This window comes from Sapajus apella, unplaced genomic scaffold (genome assembly GCF_009761245.1).
Source record: "Sapajus apella isolate SASKATOON/1434 unplaced genomic scaffold, GSC_monkey_1.0 scaffold59, whole genome shotgun sequence".
Classification (NCBI taxonomy): Eukaryota; Metazoa; Chordata; class Mammalia; order Primates; family Cebidae; genus Sapajus; species Sapajus apella.
Window position 1 is genome coordinate 7,380,652 of NW_022436999.1, and position 18,574 is coordinate 7,399,225.

Here is an 18,574-nt window from a genome sequence, read left to right on the forward strand (position 1 = left end):
GGACTTTCAAGCCTCCAAAACTGTCTGTTGTTTAAATTACCCAGTTTATATTTTGCTATAGCAGCCTAGACAGACAGTCATTTTGGAAGACAATTTGGCAGTTTCTTACAAAGCTAAACATAGTCTTGCCATATGATCCAGCAATCTCACTGCTACGACTTACTCAAATGAGTTGAAAATGTATATGCACATTTATACACCTGTGCACAAATATTTACATTAGATTTATTCATAATTTCCCCCAAAGTGAAAGCAATCAAGATGTCATTCATGATCCATCTTGAGTTCATTTTTGTGAAACTTACAAGGTCAGTGTCTAATCCCAACCTCTCTCCTTTTTTTGCATGTGGATGTCCAATTCCAATACCAACTGATTGTTGTTAAATGGATAAAGAAATTGTGATGCATCCAAACAATACAATACAATTCAGCAATAAAAAGGAATGAGCTGTAAAGTTACAAAAAGACATGTAGGAACGGTAAAAAAACAACAAAAAAAGCCAGTCAGAAAAAAAACACACGATGTATGATTCCAACTATAAGACATCTGGAAAAGGCAAAACCGTGAAGATACAAAAGATTAGCTTGCCAGGAGTTAAAGGGCAAGGCAGGTGGGGAGGGACAAATAAGTAGAGGATGAGATTTTTAGGGCAGTGAAACTTCTGTATAACTATGCTATAGGGAATAAATGATATTATGCATTTTGCATAATGTAAACTATGGATTTTAGTTAATAATGTATCAGTATCAGTTCACTGATTGTGACAAATATACCATGCCAATGCAAATATTAATAATAGAGGATTGGGCATGGTAGCTCATGCCTGTAATCCCAGTGCACTGGGAAGCCCAGGCAAAAGAACTGCTTGAAGCCAGGAATTTAAGACCAGCCTGGGCAACATGGCAAGATCCTGTCTCTACAAAAATATAAAATATAGTAGGGAATGGTGGCACGCCTGTAGTCCCAGCTACTCAGGTGGTCAGGAGGCTGAGGTGGGGGGGATTGCTTGAGCCCTGGAATTCAAGGCTGCAATGAACTATGGTTGTGCCACTGCACTCTAGTCTGGGCAACAGAGTGGGACTCTCTTAAAAATGTGGGGGGAAATATGCCATGGCTGGCACTTGGTGCAGGGGTAATGGGAGGGTATATAGGGGAACTCTCTCTACTTGCGTTCAGTTTTCCTATAAGCTTAAAACTGCTGTGTAAAATGAGGCTAAGACCTACTGGGCTGCATTCCCAGGAGATTAGGCATTCTAAATCACAGTATAAAACAGAAGGTCAGCACAAGATACAGGTCATAAAGACCTTGCTGATGAAACAGCTTGCATAAAGAAGCCTGCTAAATCCCACCAAAACCAAGATGGTGAGGAAAGTGACCTCTGGTCATCCTCACTGCTCATTCTATGCTAATTATAATATATTAGCATGCTAAAAGACACTCACACCAGTACCACTGACAGTTTACAAATGTCATAGCAACATTGGGAAGTTATCCTATGTGGTCTAAAATGGGGAGGAACCCTCAGTTCTGTGAGTTGCCCACCCCTTTCCCAGAAAATTCATGAATAATCCTTGAAATGAAATGAAAGAAAGCACACATTATCATGGAACTACAGTACTACTTGAAAGCTACTTAGGTAGGTTAATAGTTGAGGCCTATTAATGGATATGCCATATTATCACATTAAAGCCATTCTCAGTGAAGGATTAAAATTGTTAGTTTTAAGAGTTGTTTTTATTTTGTTAAGAACAGTCTGTACGATGATTGATTTTTGTCAAAGAATTACTGTTTAGCATATAATCAAGAAATAACCATAAAAATGGGTAACCAGCAGCCCTCAGGGCTGCTCTGCCTATGGAGTAGCTATGCTTTATTACTTTACTTTCCTAATAAACTTGCTTTCACTTTACTCTAGGAACTTGTCCCAAATTCTTGTGTGAGATCTAAGAACTCTCTCTTGGGATCTGGATTGAGACCCCCTTTACAGTAACAGGGTTAACCTACAATAGCATGGCATTGAACTGTCCAAAGTGAAGGAAAAGTAATTTTTTGAATATTTACCATTTTGCACTATCTACAATTACATTTCTTTACATTAATTTAGAAGAGAGTTGACTGTATTATTCTCACTGTTCTATATGGCCACTGAGAGAAAGAAAATTCTTCTTTCAGTGCCGCCAGGGATAATTGTGTCCAAATCTCCTTTTTCAATTAGGAAATGGGGTGATACTTCGCAAAAATGTGTCTCATACTCCATTGATAAAAGATTGTAAAATAAGTTTTGTTTTTTTTTTAAGTCTGAGCTTTTTACCTTTTTATTTCTTTCTGGTAGTCACTAGCCCAAATATAGAGAGGAGGCAAGAAAGGAGACAGAGTGATGGCCTTTGAAAATTCACAAATTCAACAGTCTTTTTCTGTTTTTGTTACCTGTGGCCCCTAATACAAAAAGGCATTTGATTAATTTAAATTAAACTAATTAAACATGAAACTGGATAATAATGTACTGTTTTACCAAAAAGGCATGTATTAGCCCATTTTCACACTGCTATGAAGACATATGAGACTAGGTAATTTACAAAGAAAAGACATTTAATTGACTCACAGTTTCACATGGCTCGGAAAGCCTCAGGAAACTTACAATCATGACGGAAGGCAAAATAGGCATGTCTTACATGGTGGCAGGTAAGAGAAGTGAGAGCAGAGGAAATGCCAGATGCTTACAAAGCTTGTGAGAACTCACAATCACAAGAACAGCATGGGGTAAACAGCCCCTGTGATTCAAACACCTCCCCTCAGGTTCTTCCCTTAACACCTGCGGGTTATAATTTAAGATGAGGTTTGGGTGGGGACACAAAGCTAAACCATATCAAAGCAATAGCTTTAAAATGCTAGTTTGCCCTTGACAACAGATAATATCTTCAAAATACAGCTTTTGGAACCATTTATTTCCATTATTTTTAAAGAATGACATGAATAGATAGAGGGTTCAGACTATTTTTTAGCTACAACTCAAAGACTACATTCAAACCTTTTCAGGATTCTTTTCTTCACTTTTCTTTAATCATCTTAGCATATTCTAAAGACCTACTGGTAATTCATTTCCATGAAACAGAATTGCAAGGCAGTCTTTAAGACGGCAAATGCATTAATTTACAGATATATTATTTTATGCATCTGTGGTTACTCCTGTTTTCACTCAGATAGATTATTCCGTTACTAAAATAGGAATATGTACTGATGAATATTTAAGGGTATATTATAATAAAAGTCTTTTTATCAAACAACTGAAAATGCCACCAAATATATATTTTAATATAAAATCAATGCCAACCAAAATATTTGCACCAACCTATAACACAGAAACCAAAATTGATACTTATCATTAACATATATTCTTTTCAGGCTCAGAAAAATGTTCAAAGAGATTTCATTTATTTAAATGAGAAATATTTAATTAAAATTATATATCCACAATAGAACAGGGAACAGTGATTTGCCCACATACACATTAATGTAGTACAATTATATATTAAATATTAATTATATTCAGAAAAAAATAGTTTGAAGCTATTATCAGATTTTTAAAAACTGTCATGAATATAGATATAACATGCATTACTCATACAATGGATGCTATTCTGCACAAATTCTAAAATCAGGGAATCTTTATGTCTCCTCTGCATTTATTTTTGGTGTTCCACAAAATTTATCCTTTTTTTCTCTCTCTCTTTTTTAAGACGGAGTCTTGCTATGTTGCCAGGTTGGAGTGTAGTTGTGCAATCTTGGCTCACTGCAATCTCCGCCTCCTAGGTTCAAGTGATTTTCATGCCTCAGCATCCTGAGTAGCTGGGATTACAGGCACGCACCACCATACCCAGATAATTTTTGTGTTTTTGTAGAGATGGGGTTTCACCATGTTGGCCAGGATGGTCTCGATCTCCTAACCTCGTGATCTGCCCACCTCGGCCTCCCAAAGTGCTGGGATTTTAGGCATGAGCCACTGCACATGGCCCCTTTTTTTTCTCTATGAGAATAAAATTCCTCAATATCCAAATATTTGATTATTTCACTGTCACATTCTAAATTATATCGGCAGAAAATGCATCTCCCAATGTAGTTTAGTATTTTTCTGTATGTTTAACTACAAAATACAAATCTTTCATGGTAGTATTCATTATATCTTTGGCACTGTTTACACCAAGGGTTGAGTAATAGCAATGCCAATCTTGTGTCATATCCTCAATTCAATTAAAAAGTTTCCTAACAAGCAATTCTATATGAACTTGACTACTTTTGCAAATATTCTTCAAAAGCATGGTTTCATTTTTTTCTCCCAAATTAATGCAAATGTATTATAAAATTAAATGCTAACTTCCTATAAATAAAAAACCTATTGCAAAAATTGCAATTACTGTAAATGTAAATATTGGTTTTGTTTTGTCAATCCAATGACAGTTAAGACTGAATACAAAATGCAAGGTTTATTTAACTAAAGCACTACCATTTTCATGTTTTTACAGCTTAAAAAATACCTGCACAGAAGTACCCTCTATCAGATTTTTTTTGATTCACTTGAAAAATACAAGATAACTATCAGAACCAATTTTTTATTCACAATTGACTAACGGCTAAACTGAGAAGCAGATGGTTTGATGCACTCTTCTACATAATTCAGCAAATAAGAGGCAGAAGGAAAAACAATGTCCAGGAGTTTTGATATCTTGGTATGTCATGAGGAAGTATTTTTATCATCCCCTATCAAGTAGTGCAGGTGTGAAGAATTCTATACCTAAGATTTCTGGTCACTTTACAACTATTTCAAAAGCAGTTCAAATGCCATTTCTTTTATGTTTTTTCTTCTAAGTTTTCTGGCTAGAATGATTACAACCTCCAATTCCTTGGGGTTCTTTTTTTTTTTTTTTTTTCCCTGAGACACAGTCTTACTCTGTTGCCCAGGCTAGAGTGCAATGGCATGATCCTAGTTCACTGTAGCTTTGAATTCCTAGGCACAAGCAATCCTTCTACCTCAGCTTTCCAAGTACCTGGGACTACAGGCATGTGTGCCACCATGCTCAGCTATTTAAAAACAATTAAAAAAAAAAAAAAAAAAAAACAGGTCTCACTATGTTGATGGGCTGCTCTCAAACTCCTAGTCTGAAGCAGTAATCCTGCCTCAACCTCCCAAAGTGTTGGGATTACAAGCATGAGCCACCGTCCCTGACCATCTTTGGATTCTTGTTTAAATTTTTATATTAACATCACTAACCACATTTTGCCTTATGAGGCAGAATTTAGAAATGTTTGTGTTTATTTCCTATCTGGACTGAGAGCTTCTGGAGTTACAGGGACTGTCTTTAACCATCTTGGGATTGACAAACACTTTCTAAAAGGGCCAGATAGTAAATATTTTATGCTTTGCAGGCCACATTATGTCTCTGTTACATCTTCTTTTTAAAACAACTTGTTAAAAATATAGCAGGCCTTACAAGGCTGTGGGTGTTATAGTTTGCTGACCCCTGAGCACAATATTTAAAGGTCAGGTTTTGAAGTAAGACTGGGTTTTCTGTATCTTAGTGGCTGTACTCCCTCTGGCAAGTTACTTACCTATATAAAATGTGGATAATAAGGTATAGTGAATATTAAATGAGATAATATATGTAATGTTCTTATCACAGTAATACAGTATGGTACACTAAATATTAGCTATCACTGTAATATTATCATGATCACAGTGCCTGAACTGAGCAGTACTCAATGTTTATTGAATCAAAGATATCCAAAAAGACACTCATGTACACATACAACTCAGATTTTATATAAGAAAATGCCTTATTGAATCTACAGTTTTAAATGCAAAAGTATTTTTTAACTTAGTTATTTTCAGTTTTAATGAAAACATTAGAAATAAAAATCTTTAAAGTCTTTAATATTAGAATAATTTTAATCAATGCAAATATATGAAGGTAAAGGTCTACCATAATAAGATTATAAGAAACCAAGAGGATTAATTCTAGTGAAATTTTGTTATAAACAACAAGGCCATCATATTTTAAAAACATTCTTCAAACATTTCCATGCCTATTACTTCATTTGCTCTTCACCAGAAACCTCTGAATCACATAGATTCAGAGGTTTATATTTTATTTGATAAGGCTATATTTTATTTGATAGATTCAGAGGGAAATTAAAAATTTTCCAGGACCATTCTGCTTATCATAGGCAATTTAATTAAAAAAAAAACTGAGTAATGAGTATTGGCCAGTATTATTAGGCAATGAGGAGACAAAAATAAATAGGACAAGCTTCTTAAACAACTCACAATATAGTCAAAGAAACATGAAAATAAACTTTAAATACAGTGAAAACATGGGGTCAGTTGGAGGAAAATATCACAAAGGGAATGATACTAAAAGATAAATAGGATTTCATGAGATGAAGTGGAGGAAAGATATTCTCTAGAGAGAAGGAATTACATGTTCCCAGTATAGCAGTAAAAGCAGACAAAACTTTCAAGGAATAAATTTGTAGGTGGACTGGTGAATTATGGAGTGCAGGGCACATTTTGAAAAGTAAGGTGTTTATGTGAAAGGGCATTTCCTATATTCTAAGCAAGAAGTTTCTATACACTAAGCAGCCACAGAAGGCTTTAGGAAAGGAGAGAAAGTCATATTTGGTTTTGAAAATATCATTCTGACGGCAGTGTAGAAGACAGATTAAAAGGAGGGGGATTCTGAAAGCAGAAAAGATTTTGAAATAATTTGTCCATAGAGGGATTAGGCATATGTAGGCAACTTAAAGAAACGTATACTTTCCTATGACCTAGCAATACCACTTCTAGACGTATGTAAAGCTTTCTAATCAACATGCTGTGAAATATTTGATGGCTGATAAAAATTTAAAGTATAAAGAAATAGATCCATATATTACTGATTGATTTTAGACAAAGGCACTAAGGCAATTCAAATAGGAGAAGTTTTCAACAGATAAGGCTGGAACGACTGAATAAAAACATGGAAAACAATGACCTCAACCCTTAAGTGACACATAAAAATGAGTACTAGAGGAATTATAAACATAAGTGCAAAAGCTAAAACTATAAAGATTCTGGAAGAAAATGTAAGAGAATATCTTTAGGTCATCTATCTTCTGCCACTGGCAATCCTGATTCTCAGGCCTTCAGACTCAAACTGGAACCTACACCATCAGCCCTCTAGCTCTCTGGGCTTTTAACAATAATATACTACTGGCTTTCCTGGGTCTCCAGCTTGTAGATGGCGGACCATCAGACTTGATAACTGTGTGAACTAATTATAAGGTACTGACCTTATAATAAATCTTTCAGACTCTATCTCACTATATATCCTAATGGTTCAGTTTGTCTGGAGAACCCTGATTAATACAGTGGGCCATATAGTTTCTGCTGCAACCATTCAATTCTGCCACTGTAGTGTAAAAGCAGACACAGACAACACATTAACAAATGGGCATGAATGTATTCTAATAAAACCTTATTTACAAAAGTAGGTAGGGGGCTAAATTTAGTCTGAGGACCATAGTTTGCCAAACCCTTTTTAGAGCATTAGATTTTATATGTAACACATTGTCAGAGACCTCTGTAGCTTTGCCACCATCACCCAGGTGATAATATGGGCAGTAAAAATAATTTTTACATATAGTATAACGTGAAAAAGTTTGTAAGCACTGCCCTAGGGAAACTAATATATATACGCAAAGAGATATGCATAAAAATACTCACTATGTCACTCTTTATAATGGCAAAAACTTAAAATAATTTACATGTTCACCAATGAGGCAATATATAAATCATGATACAGATGTGCAAAAATTACAATCGTTGAATGAACTCAATTTCCATTATTAATGCATACATAAAACAAATGGGTGCCTCTAAGATGGTCATTTATGACAGGCCATAAAATATTAATCTTCCCTCTGAAATAGAGACATCACATAACTTATAAAATGTAAATATCATATTCTGAATTCAATCTAGGTATTATATTTCCAAAGAATGCAGACAGATTGCTGTATAGATTCTAATATCTCAATTTGGGTGGCCCCATAGTTGGTACTGGATCTAATCTAGAAAAGAGGAACATACGGTATAATGCCTATTTTTTGCCAATGTCGTATTATTAATTCTAAATTATATGGAGCAAGATTTGCCAGAAGTAGCAGCAGAAGCAGCTATTTAACCTACTCTCCAACTCCTACACTTGATTTCAGTGAACACAGCAAGATGGGCAGTGGCAGCAAAAAAAGAAAAATACTGGCGATTTACTCTTTTATCAACTGCTTTTTTCACCATGCCTAAAATCCCACTGAAGTGTTCTAGTTTATTCCTAGCCAGACCTAGATATACTATATTCTCCCAGAATAATAGCTTCAAATATAATATACAATACTCAAAACCTAGAGAGGACAGGACCATGCTACAGTGCTTCAATACTATGTTTTTGGTTGCTTACATAATCTCTGCTGGTCAGGCATTATGTACCTCCTTCTATTCAACAGACAGGTACCATAGGGATGTTTTCTCAGTCAAAGGCCCTCACTTTTACGTATTGCTAATATTCAGATTCTTAGAATTTGCACAATTCCATTGCTAGTGTTTAGGAAAAAAAGACTGGTCTGTTTAGCGTTTAGAAAAAACAGGAAAATCCCCTCTCTACTTTTAGGTAAAAGTTACTTAGAAATTATCACCTGGGGTAAGTTCAGATTCCTAAGCATTAGCTCCCACTGAGTAGTGCCTTCAAAGGGGCCTATTTTTGTTTCTCTTAGTATTATATACACATTAGAGCTCTAAGACTAAATGGTTTATTCCTAGTACACCCTCTACTCCCAGCCATTGTCCTCTCAACTTGGAGAGCTTAAGAAGACTAACTGAAGACTGTTCTGTGAGGGAGGTTCTCTGATTGGGGTCAGTGATGGCTCTACCTAAGAAGGAAACCCTGTGCCAGAAACGAAGAGAAACTGGTCAGCTCCTTGATAGGAGCATATTTTTGATGCCTAATCAGTTTGGATACTGAGATTTTACTGGGCAACCTAAATAAAACCCTACAGAAGTGGAGAATGATTCTCATGTGGGCTGGGGAAGCTGGGGACCCAAAGCTGGCTCTCCTTGGGAGGACTCATAGACAAAAAGCTATCAAGTAGCTCGGAGTTTCATTAATGTCGACCGTTAAAGTTAAAAGAAGGCCTGCTAAAATTCTATAACCCAATTATGCTATTATTGCTATTTTGCTTTCTTCCCGTAAAACTAAAGTGGTAATAATAATAACATACGGTGATTTAGAATATATAAAGCACTGTCAAATATATTATCACACTGAACGCTCATAACAACTCTGTAAGGTACACAGAACAGGGAGGTTAAGGGACACTACCCAAAGTCACACAGCTAATAACTTCTGACTCCAAATCAATGACACTGATCTGTCCTGGTAGATGATGTTCTTCTTCATTCTTTAAGAGCCCAGCTCATGCATCTAGTGAAGTCTCTAATTCTTGTAGCCAGAAACAATTTTTCTATACTCTGGTGGCCCACACGACTTTATACCTCTCTTATGACACTACCTTTTTTACGTTTACAGAGGTATGGTTCTCATGATACTAAATAACAAGATCCTGAAGGGTCATCTTTACATTCTCCATGGCATTTAGAAACATTCAAATTTTTACTGAATGATTAGTGCACTTCCTGTTTATGATAGAGATCCATTTATTTTTTAAAAGAAACTTTATTATTAGAGAAACATTACAAATAAAAACGTGCCCATTACGTATACCTAATGCAGTATTTGTTGAAAGTTGTATTTTTCAAAAGCAAAGTTAGACATCAAAATCTGAACAAGAATGATAACTCTAATTGTAATGTATGTTTTGGGAAAATCAGTATGACTTACATTATCACTAGTAGCAATTTTTTGCTTCTAGGGAATATAACCTGCATTAAGTTTAATGGCTACTTATAATAGCAGGCTAAACTTAAATTGAATCAAAGGGAGGACCTCTTCAGGAAAAGGTGGAGGACTCAACTCTATTTCTTTTCAATAATTGCTAAGAATATTTTTGATCCTTGTATTTTGGGAAGCAAAAGAAAGGAAGGAAGCCTGATACCAAAGTACCATCTAAGAATGTCTATGATTCTGTAATTTGCTTTTGACCTTCTGCTAAAGGCAACAAAAATGCATGACGAAGAAAGTCTATGACTTAAATACACACACACACAGTCTTTATTTCCACTGGAACCTAAGGTATAAACCACTATAGAACTTTCTTACTAAACAACATCCTTTTGGAGGGAAAGGAATATGTATAATTCCACTAAAGATCATGGATTTTATTATTTCCTATTCTATGAAATTAGCCTACAATTTATATAAACCTGAGGAAGGAAGATAAAGAAATTATAGATTCACATCATATCCAGAGCTCTTGCATATAAAACTAAACAAAAGGGATAGGATGCATTCTTGACTTTCTTCAAAATTTCAATAATTATCTTGTTTGTAGAATCACTCTAATGTGATTTGCTTAACATGTTTTAAGCAAATAAGACTCTGTTATCAAAATGCAACTAAAAGATTGCAATCTTCTTTTTCTATGCTTTGATGTTTGAGTTGAAGGTGACTGAGACTCAAAGACTCACATACATGTCTAAGGAAAACAGAAAAACTCAAACACTTAAAAAAGGAAGAAAGGAAGGGAAGGAGGGAAGGAAGAAAAAAGAAAGGGTGGGGAGTGAATCAGGAGACTACTAGCTCATGTTAGAAAAAAGGTTATTTACTTTGTAATCTAGCTCCACTAGAATGTTTAAGACACGACTCAATTTGTAATAATTTAATTTATACCAAATCTTTGTGAAATACATATATCCTGATAGGTATATCAGTATTTATAAAAACACTGATAATTTCTGAATGGTTATCAAGGCTATGTGGCCCAGACATCCCACAGGAAATTAAGAACACCTGGATTCTATCTCTAGGTCTAACAATCTTAGATAGGCTCCAAATAGACTTTAGGGGATTTTCCAGAAACTTTTCCAATGAAATGATTTGCCCTCCACAGGGACGTTAATGCTAATTATGTATTGCTTTTTCCTAAATCACACCTCTTTTTATCTCTGAACTCATTCTTCCAGAACCTTTTCTAAAAAGGGAAGAATAAATTGCTAAAAAGATTCATTCTTAGCAATAGACTATTTTTTCAAAAACAAAATCTTAACTCAGTAACTAAGTCCCCCACCGTTGCTGAAGGGTAATGTTTTGAAATTGGGATGGGGACATGGGGGAGATAGGTTTTTATCTCTTGTATTACATTTAATGTGCTCTGGTCAAATGCTTGGCACTGTATAAATAACCTAGAAGATGTAGGCCTTGATGCCACATGAAGTCTCTGTCAAGAGACAGCTAAAACGACTCATAGAATGCTGTTTCTTAAAATTTTCCAACAAAATGCATTCTCTATCACTAGATCATCTATTCATTGAATTATCACAAGGAATCCATGTGGAAGAATCGGGTCTACGTTGTGTAGTTAGTTCAGGTTTAGGAAACATCTTGTGGTGTAAAAAAGTAAATTGATCATTTCATCATCAACCTTAGGACACGTAAACTATTAGGAATAGACATGGCATGTACAGGTGATGGGAAACATTTTGATTACTTTTTACTGGAAGCATCATCTTTAGTATTTTTCTTCACTTAACCATTTCACTTGCTACAAAGGATATAGTTTCTTCATATACAAACATAAAATAATGCAGAAGAAAAACAGACATCAATCTATAATACGGTATGATGTAGCTATGAAATGATCTATGTACATACTAATTCCTGCACTGGTGGACACACTTGAACAAGAATTACTAAATTCCATCTGCAAGGACATCATGTCAAGTGTGTATGAACAATAATAATTTCACAGTAATGGTGACAAAGGAAATAACCCAAGATTCTTTGCACAACTCAATGACAACAGATATAGTTGATTTATGACTAACTGAAGGACTACTGTCAAGAATTTTATTAGAATTCACTAAGTTCCTCTAATTCTTGGAAATATGTTCAACAGTTTCTTTAAAGGGTACATATATAATGTAAATAAGCTAACAGAAATTGATGGCGGCCATCCTCTTCATAAAAACAAAAAATATTCTAAGTTTAAAAGAAATCTCTTCTCAGATATAAGATTGGTATCCAAATTATTAAAATTATTTAATTCCTAGATATTCCAGGCAGTTTCTATGCCTCTAATCATCATTTTGCTAGGTAAGGTGGTCGGCATGAGTTTATTGATAAGGACTTAGATTGGGGGTATGCAGAAGTGAATGTGCTAACCAGAGTTCTGGCATTTATAAGTTGTATGACCCTGGATAAACCATTTAGCTTTTACTAACCCATTGATTCCAGATGAATAAAGAAAGGATGATTTCTACATTCTCTTAAGTTGTAACATTAAGAAATTCTGAATGTTTGAAATTCAAGCCATTTTATATTTTCATACCCTGTGGTTGCCACTACGGACCTCAAAACATACAAGTAAGGATTAAATATCAAACAAAACAAATAACCACTTGTAGCACACAGGCAGGACTAAACTATATATTAAACCTGATAAATCTGGTAACTTTTCACTTTTCTGACTACCACCCAAAAAGTTGTCTCCCCCCAGAACCAGAGAAACATAGTTTGGCCCTGGCTATATATTTCCACAATCAAAGAAGTTTAAATTGAACTAAGTCCATGAAATAAAAAAAGTTAGTTGTAGTGGGGCTCGTAGAGTTACTTTTTCTGAATGACAAATTTAATATCTTCCTAACCTTTATAACTAATCTTTTGGCACTAGTTATGAAAAGTACAGACCAGATCAGCAGAAGATATAACCTTAAAACTAAAGCTTAACTAGGTTCTAGATAAAGAGGTTCACCTTAAAATTTGAAGTGAGTTAAAAATGAAAAAATATGTTGATATATAAAACATGGCTCTGTATCACCCTATAGAAGACAAAAATCACAAGATAATACATTTAATCTATATAGGACCTTTTGCAGAGCAATTCAAAGTATTTTATTGAAAGTACTCAATTAAATTTCATGACACTTCTGCAAAGAGTCAGATACTACCTATATTTTTTTTTCAAAGGAGGCAAAAGAAATGAAGGAACCAAAGTTACTTTGCTGATGTCATAGCTTCCTATTTCATATCTAGTATTGTAGCTTGTAGAAAAAAGATGTTTAGCCCCATGATAAATGATACTAACTGAAATGCCTCAGGTTTTTAAAAATGTTGGACTTCCCACAAGATGTGAATGTACAGAATGTGTACTGTCTGTCTTGCTTAGCATTTATCCTGATCACTTAATTCAGTATCTACCACACTGTAGGCACTCATTATACATTTGTTTAATGAATAAAGGCTATTCATAGTAGCTAAAGATTACTAGATATGAGTTCATATATCAGATACTAAGTGCATCACATATATTACTTCATTTAATCTACCAACAATTCAATAAAGTAAGTTATTACTCTTCATTTTACTGATAAGGAAACTAAGACCTAGCTTAAGTAACTTGTCCGAGATTACAAAACAAGTCACAATTTTAACAAGGTAGCCCAACTTTAGTTCTTATTTAAAGATCATGATTGTACAAAGAAAAGCACTAGGCTAGCAATAAGAAACTCTTTTCTGTATTTTACTCCATCACCACTTCCTTGTCAAGGAAGGAAATTTCTTACTGATCTTTCTATCTGCTTGTAATACCTAATATAGTACCTTAGTCACATTACTATTCATTAAATGTTCCCTGAATACAATTAAAAACACATAAACAAATTAGGCTTCATTGTCCTCGACTGCAAAATGAAGATGAAGTTACCAGCAAGGTCCACCTCTGTGGTTCTCAAAGCATTATGGTCCCTACACCTAAAACTTTTGTCATAAATTAAAACTCTCAGGCTGCATCCCAGACCTTCCTTATCAGAAAATGGTGTTTTATGAAGTCTTCCAGGTGATTCTCATGCATCCTAATGATTATTTATCCAGTTTGAGAATCACTGAATTACTTTATATGATGATTATTTCATATTAAAATGAGTTCAATAACGTGAAAGCATCCTACAGAGTGAAAGACATAGCATTATTATTAAAAGATTAAATTATGCTCCCTGAAAAAAACTCAGTGATTTTGCTAAATTCACATAAAACCAAGCATCAGAAATGAATTACCTAATAAATACTTTAAAAATAAGATACTGTTCTAGATTTTATCTGGAAAATGTGTAGTATTCACAGATCCAGAGGAAAAGACAAGTATGTTCCATGAAGGTCTACCTAGAAATCTAATGATTTGGTAATGAAGTGAATCATCCCAGAGATCTCACATGCTGCACAGGTTCCTTACCTGACCAGTGTCCGGTGGAGATGCCAGATCTGTCTGTGCATGTCTCACTTACAGGCCTAAACACAGTCTCCCATCCACCAGTAGCATAACGCCAATTCTGAGATTCTAAGATGAGTGTTCGCTGGGTGCCATATGCAATCATGAAGCAGTAGACCACATGATGGAGTTGACAGCCATAGCCACAACCTTTGTTGATATTACACACCAGCTTCTTGGCTTTGCTGCAGTCCTTGGGATTCTGTCAGGGAGAAAGAGAAAGTAAAGCTAAGCTATATAGAGAGGTCAACCTCTCTCTTTCTTTTAGCTATTAGTCTCAGTGGTACATGTGCAGGTTTGTTTTATAAATTGTGTGCCATGGGGGTTTAGTATACACCCCAAGTAATAAGCATAGTAACTGATGTGTAGTTTTTTGATCTTCACCCTCCTCCCACCTTTCACCCTCAAGTAGGCCCTGGTGTCTATTACTCTCTTATTTGCATCCATATGTACTCAATGTTTACCTCCCACTTATATGCTGCTGCAAAGGACATGTTCTCATTTTTTTAAAGGCTACATACTATTCCATAATATATATGTACCACATTTTCTTTTTCCAGTCTACCACTGATGGGCAACTAGGTTGATTCCATGTCTTTGCTATTGTAAATAGTGCTGTGGTGAACATATGAGTGCATGTGTCTTTATAGCAGAATGATTTATATTCCTTTGGTTATATACCCAATAATGGGATTGCTGGGTCAAATAGTAGCTCTCTTTTAAGTTCTTTGAGAAACTGCTGAACTACTTTCCAGTGGTTGAACTAATTTACATTTCCACTGGCAATGTATAAATGCTCCCTTTTCTCTGCAGCCTCACCATCATGCTATTTTTTGACTTTTTAATAACAGCATTCTGACTGTTATCTTATTCTGATGGCATGTCACTGTGGTTTTGATTTGCATTTCTTTCAGGATTAGTGATGTTTCATACTTGTTGACTGTGTATACGTCTTTTGAAAAGAGTCTCTCATGTCCTTTGCCTTTTTAATAAGGTTGCTTTTTGCTTGTTATTTGTTTAAGTTCCTTATAGTTTCTGGATATTAGGCCTTTCATGGCTTGCAAATATTTTCTCCCATTCTGTTGGTTGTCTATTTACTCTGTTGATAGTTTCTTTCGCTGTGCAGTAGCTCTTTAATGAGATTCTAGTTGCCAATTTTTGTTTGTGTTGCAACTGCTTTTGGCGTCTTCATCATGCAATCTTTTTCAGAGCCTATGTCCTATAGTATTTCCTAGGTTTTCTTCTAGGGTTTTTATGGTTTTAGGTTTTACATTTAAGTCTTTTACCCATCTTGACTTAATTTTTATGTACAGGGAAAGGGAGAGGTCCAGTTTCAATCTCCCGCATATAGCTAGCCAGTTATCCCAGCACAATTTATTGACTAGGGACTCCTTCCCCCAGCTTGTTTTTTTGTCAGCTTTGTCAGAGATTAGAAAGTTGTAGGTGTATGACTTTATTTCTGGATTCCCCATTCTGTACCACTGGTCTATGTGTTTTGTACCAGTACCATGCTGTTTGGTATGGTGGTACATGGTACTGGTTCCATGGTGTTTGGTGCCCATACCATGGTTAGTGTAGCCTTGTATAGTTTGAATTTGGGTAATGCAAAGTCTCCCCCTTTGTTCTTTTTGCTTAGGATTGCTTTGGCTATTCAGGCTCTTTTCTGATTCCATATGAATGTTAAATCAGTTTTTTTTTTCCTGTCATTGGTAGTTTGATATCAGGGAATAGCACGGAATCTGTAAATTGCTTTGGGCAGTATGGCCATTTGAACAATATTGATTTTTCCTACCCATGAGCCTGGAGTGTTTTTCCATTTGTTTGTGTCATCTCCGATTTCTTTCAGCAGTGTTTTATAATTCTCCTTGTAGAGATTTTGCACCTCCCTAGATAGCAGTATTCTTAGATATTTTATTCTTTTTGTGGCAATTGTGACTAGGATTGCATTCCTGATCGAGCTCTCACCTTGGACGTTATTGATGTATAGAAATTGATGTATAGAAATGCTACTGATTTTTGTACATTGATTTTGTAGCATGAAACTTTGCTGAAGTTGTTTGTCAGATCTAGGAGCTTTCGGGTAGGGACTATGGGATTTTCAAGGTGTAGGATCATCTTGCCCAAAAAGAGAGGTAGTTTGACTTCCTTCTTATTTGGATGCCTTTTAGCTTTTTGATATGCTGACGGATTTGGCTTGCTATTATTCTGTCGAGGACTTTTGCATCTGTGTTCATCAAGGATATTGGCCTGATGTTTTCTTTTTTTCTTGTGTTTTGGCAGGTTTTGGTATCAGAGGGATGTTGCCCTCACAGAATGAGTTAGGGAGGAGTCTCTCCTCAATTTTTTTGGAACAGTTTCAGTAGGAATGGTCTTCTTGTATGTGTGGCAGAATTTGGCTGTCTGGTCCTGGGCCTTTTCTGGATGGCAGGCTTTTTGCTACTGACTCAATTTCAGAACTTGTTATTGAACTGTTCAGGGTATGAATTTCTTCCTGGTTCAGTCTTGGGAGGTTGCATGTTTTCAGAAATTTATCTGTTCTTAAGTTTTCTAATTTGGGTTCACAAAGGTGTTCATACTAGTTTCCGATGGTATTTTTGTATTTCTGTGGGGTTGGTGGTATGTCCCCTTAACTTCTCTTTATAGGTGACAAGTACCAAAAATCGTAAAATAAGCCAGGACTGATCTAGCATGTTTCTTATTTAGGAAAGAATCCTGCTGGATTGGATTTCAATGAATCCAATGAAAACTGTATGTACATATTTAAGGAGATTACAGTGAAAAGAAAGTTACTGCCGGGCACGGTGGCTCAAGCCTGTAATCCCAGCACTTTGGGAGGCTGAGGTGGGTGGATCACGAGGTCAAGAGATCGAGACCATCCTGGTCAACATGGTGAAACCCCGTCTCTACTAAAAATACAAAAAATTAGCTGGGCATGGTGGTGCGTGCCTGTAATCCTAGCTACTCAGGAGGCTGAGGCAGGAGAATTGCCTGAACCCAGGAGGCGGAGGTTGCGGTGAGCCGAGATCGCGCCATTGCACTCCAGCCTGGGTAACATGAGTGAAACTCCGTCTCAAAAAAAAAAAAAAAAGAAAGTTACTTAGAAAAATCTCTAAACAAATGTGAAATTGGGCAGTTACATTAAAAAAAAATCTTTTACTTTTTCCTTTTTTAAAAATTTTAAGTTCAAGGGTACATGTGTAGGCTTGTATACAGGTAAATCTGTGGGTTTGTTTTTCAGATTATTTTGTCACCCAGGTGTTAAGTCTAGTATTCATTAGTTATTTTTCCTGATCCTCTCCCTCCTCCCACTCTGTACCCTCTGATAGGCCCCCAGTGTCTGTTGTTCCCCTCTACGTGTTCATGTGTTCTCATCATTTTGCTCCCACTTATAAGTGACAAAATGTGGTATTTGGTTTTCTGTTTCTGTGTTAGTTTCCTAATGGCCTCCAGCTCCATCCATGTCCCTGCAAAGGACACAATCTCATTCTTTTTTATGGTTGCATAGTATTTCATGGCATATATGTACCACATTTTCTTTATCCAGTCTACCATTGATGGGCATTTAGGTTGATTCCATGTCTTTGCTCCTGTGAATAGTGCTGCAGTGAACATCTGCGTGCATGTATCTTTATGGTAGAATGATTTATATTCCTTATATCCAATAACGGGATTGCTGGGTCAAATGGTAGTTCTGTATTTAATTCTTCAAGTAATTTCCACACTGCTTTTTACAATGGCTGAACTAATAATTTACACTCCCACCAGCAGTGTATAAGTTCTTTCTTTCTCTTCTTTATTACTGTCTTTTACTTCTTTCACTTCATCATTCAGAATATGCAAATGCAATCATCTCTGAATTCAAAGTTACATACATCGATATCTTTAGGAAAAAAGTAAAACGGTTCATTTATTCCAGGAGCATTTCAGCATTCTGAGCTTATCTTCTATGATGAAACTCAAATTATCTTAAAAGAAAAACTTTAATTTCTCTATTAATTCCATCTATCTCCACAATTTTATATATTACAACAAAATACTTTTTCATTATGAAGTTAAAGCCACCAAGTAAACAGATACCTGAATTCAACAATTACAAAATATCAGGC

General features: G+C 35.5%; 1 protein-coding gene across 7 annotated transcripts in view; it reads right to left on the minus strand.

The window, feature by feature from the left end:
- Positions 1 to 18,574, minus strand: part of FUT8 (fucosyltransferase 8) — a 356,276-nt gene that overhangs the window by 46,696 nt on the left and 291,006 nt on the right. For all 7 annotated transcript variants that reach the window (XM_032246077.1, XM_032246075.1, XM_032246076.1 and 4 more), the window contains one exon: positions 14,433 to 14,670. In XM_032246077.1, coding sequence (XP_032101968.1) covers positions 14,433 to 14,670 — 238 coding nt within the window. The remainder of the gene's footprint in view (positions 1 to 14,432; positions 14,671 to 18,574) is intronic.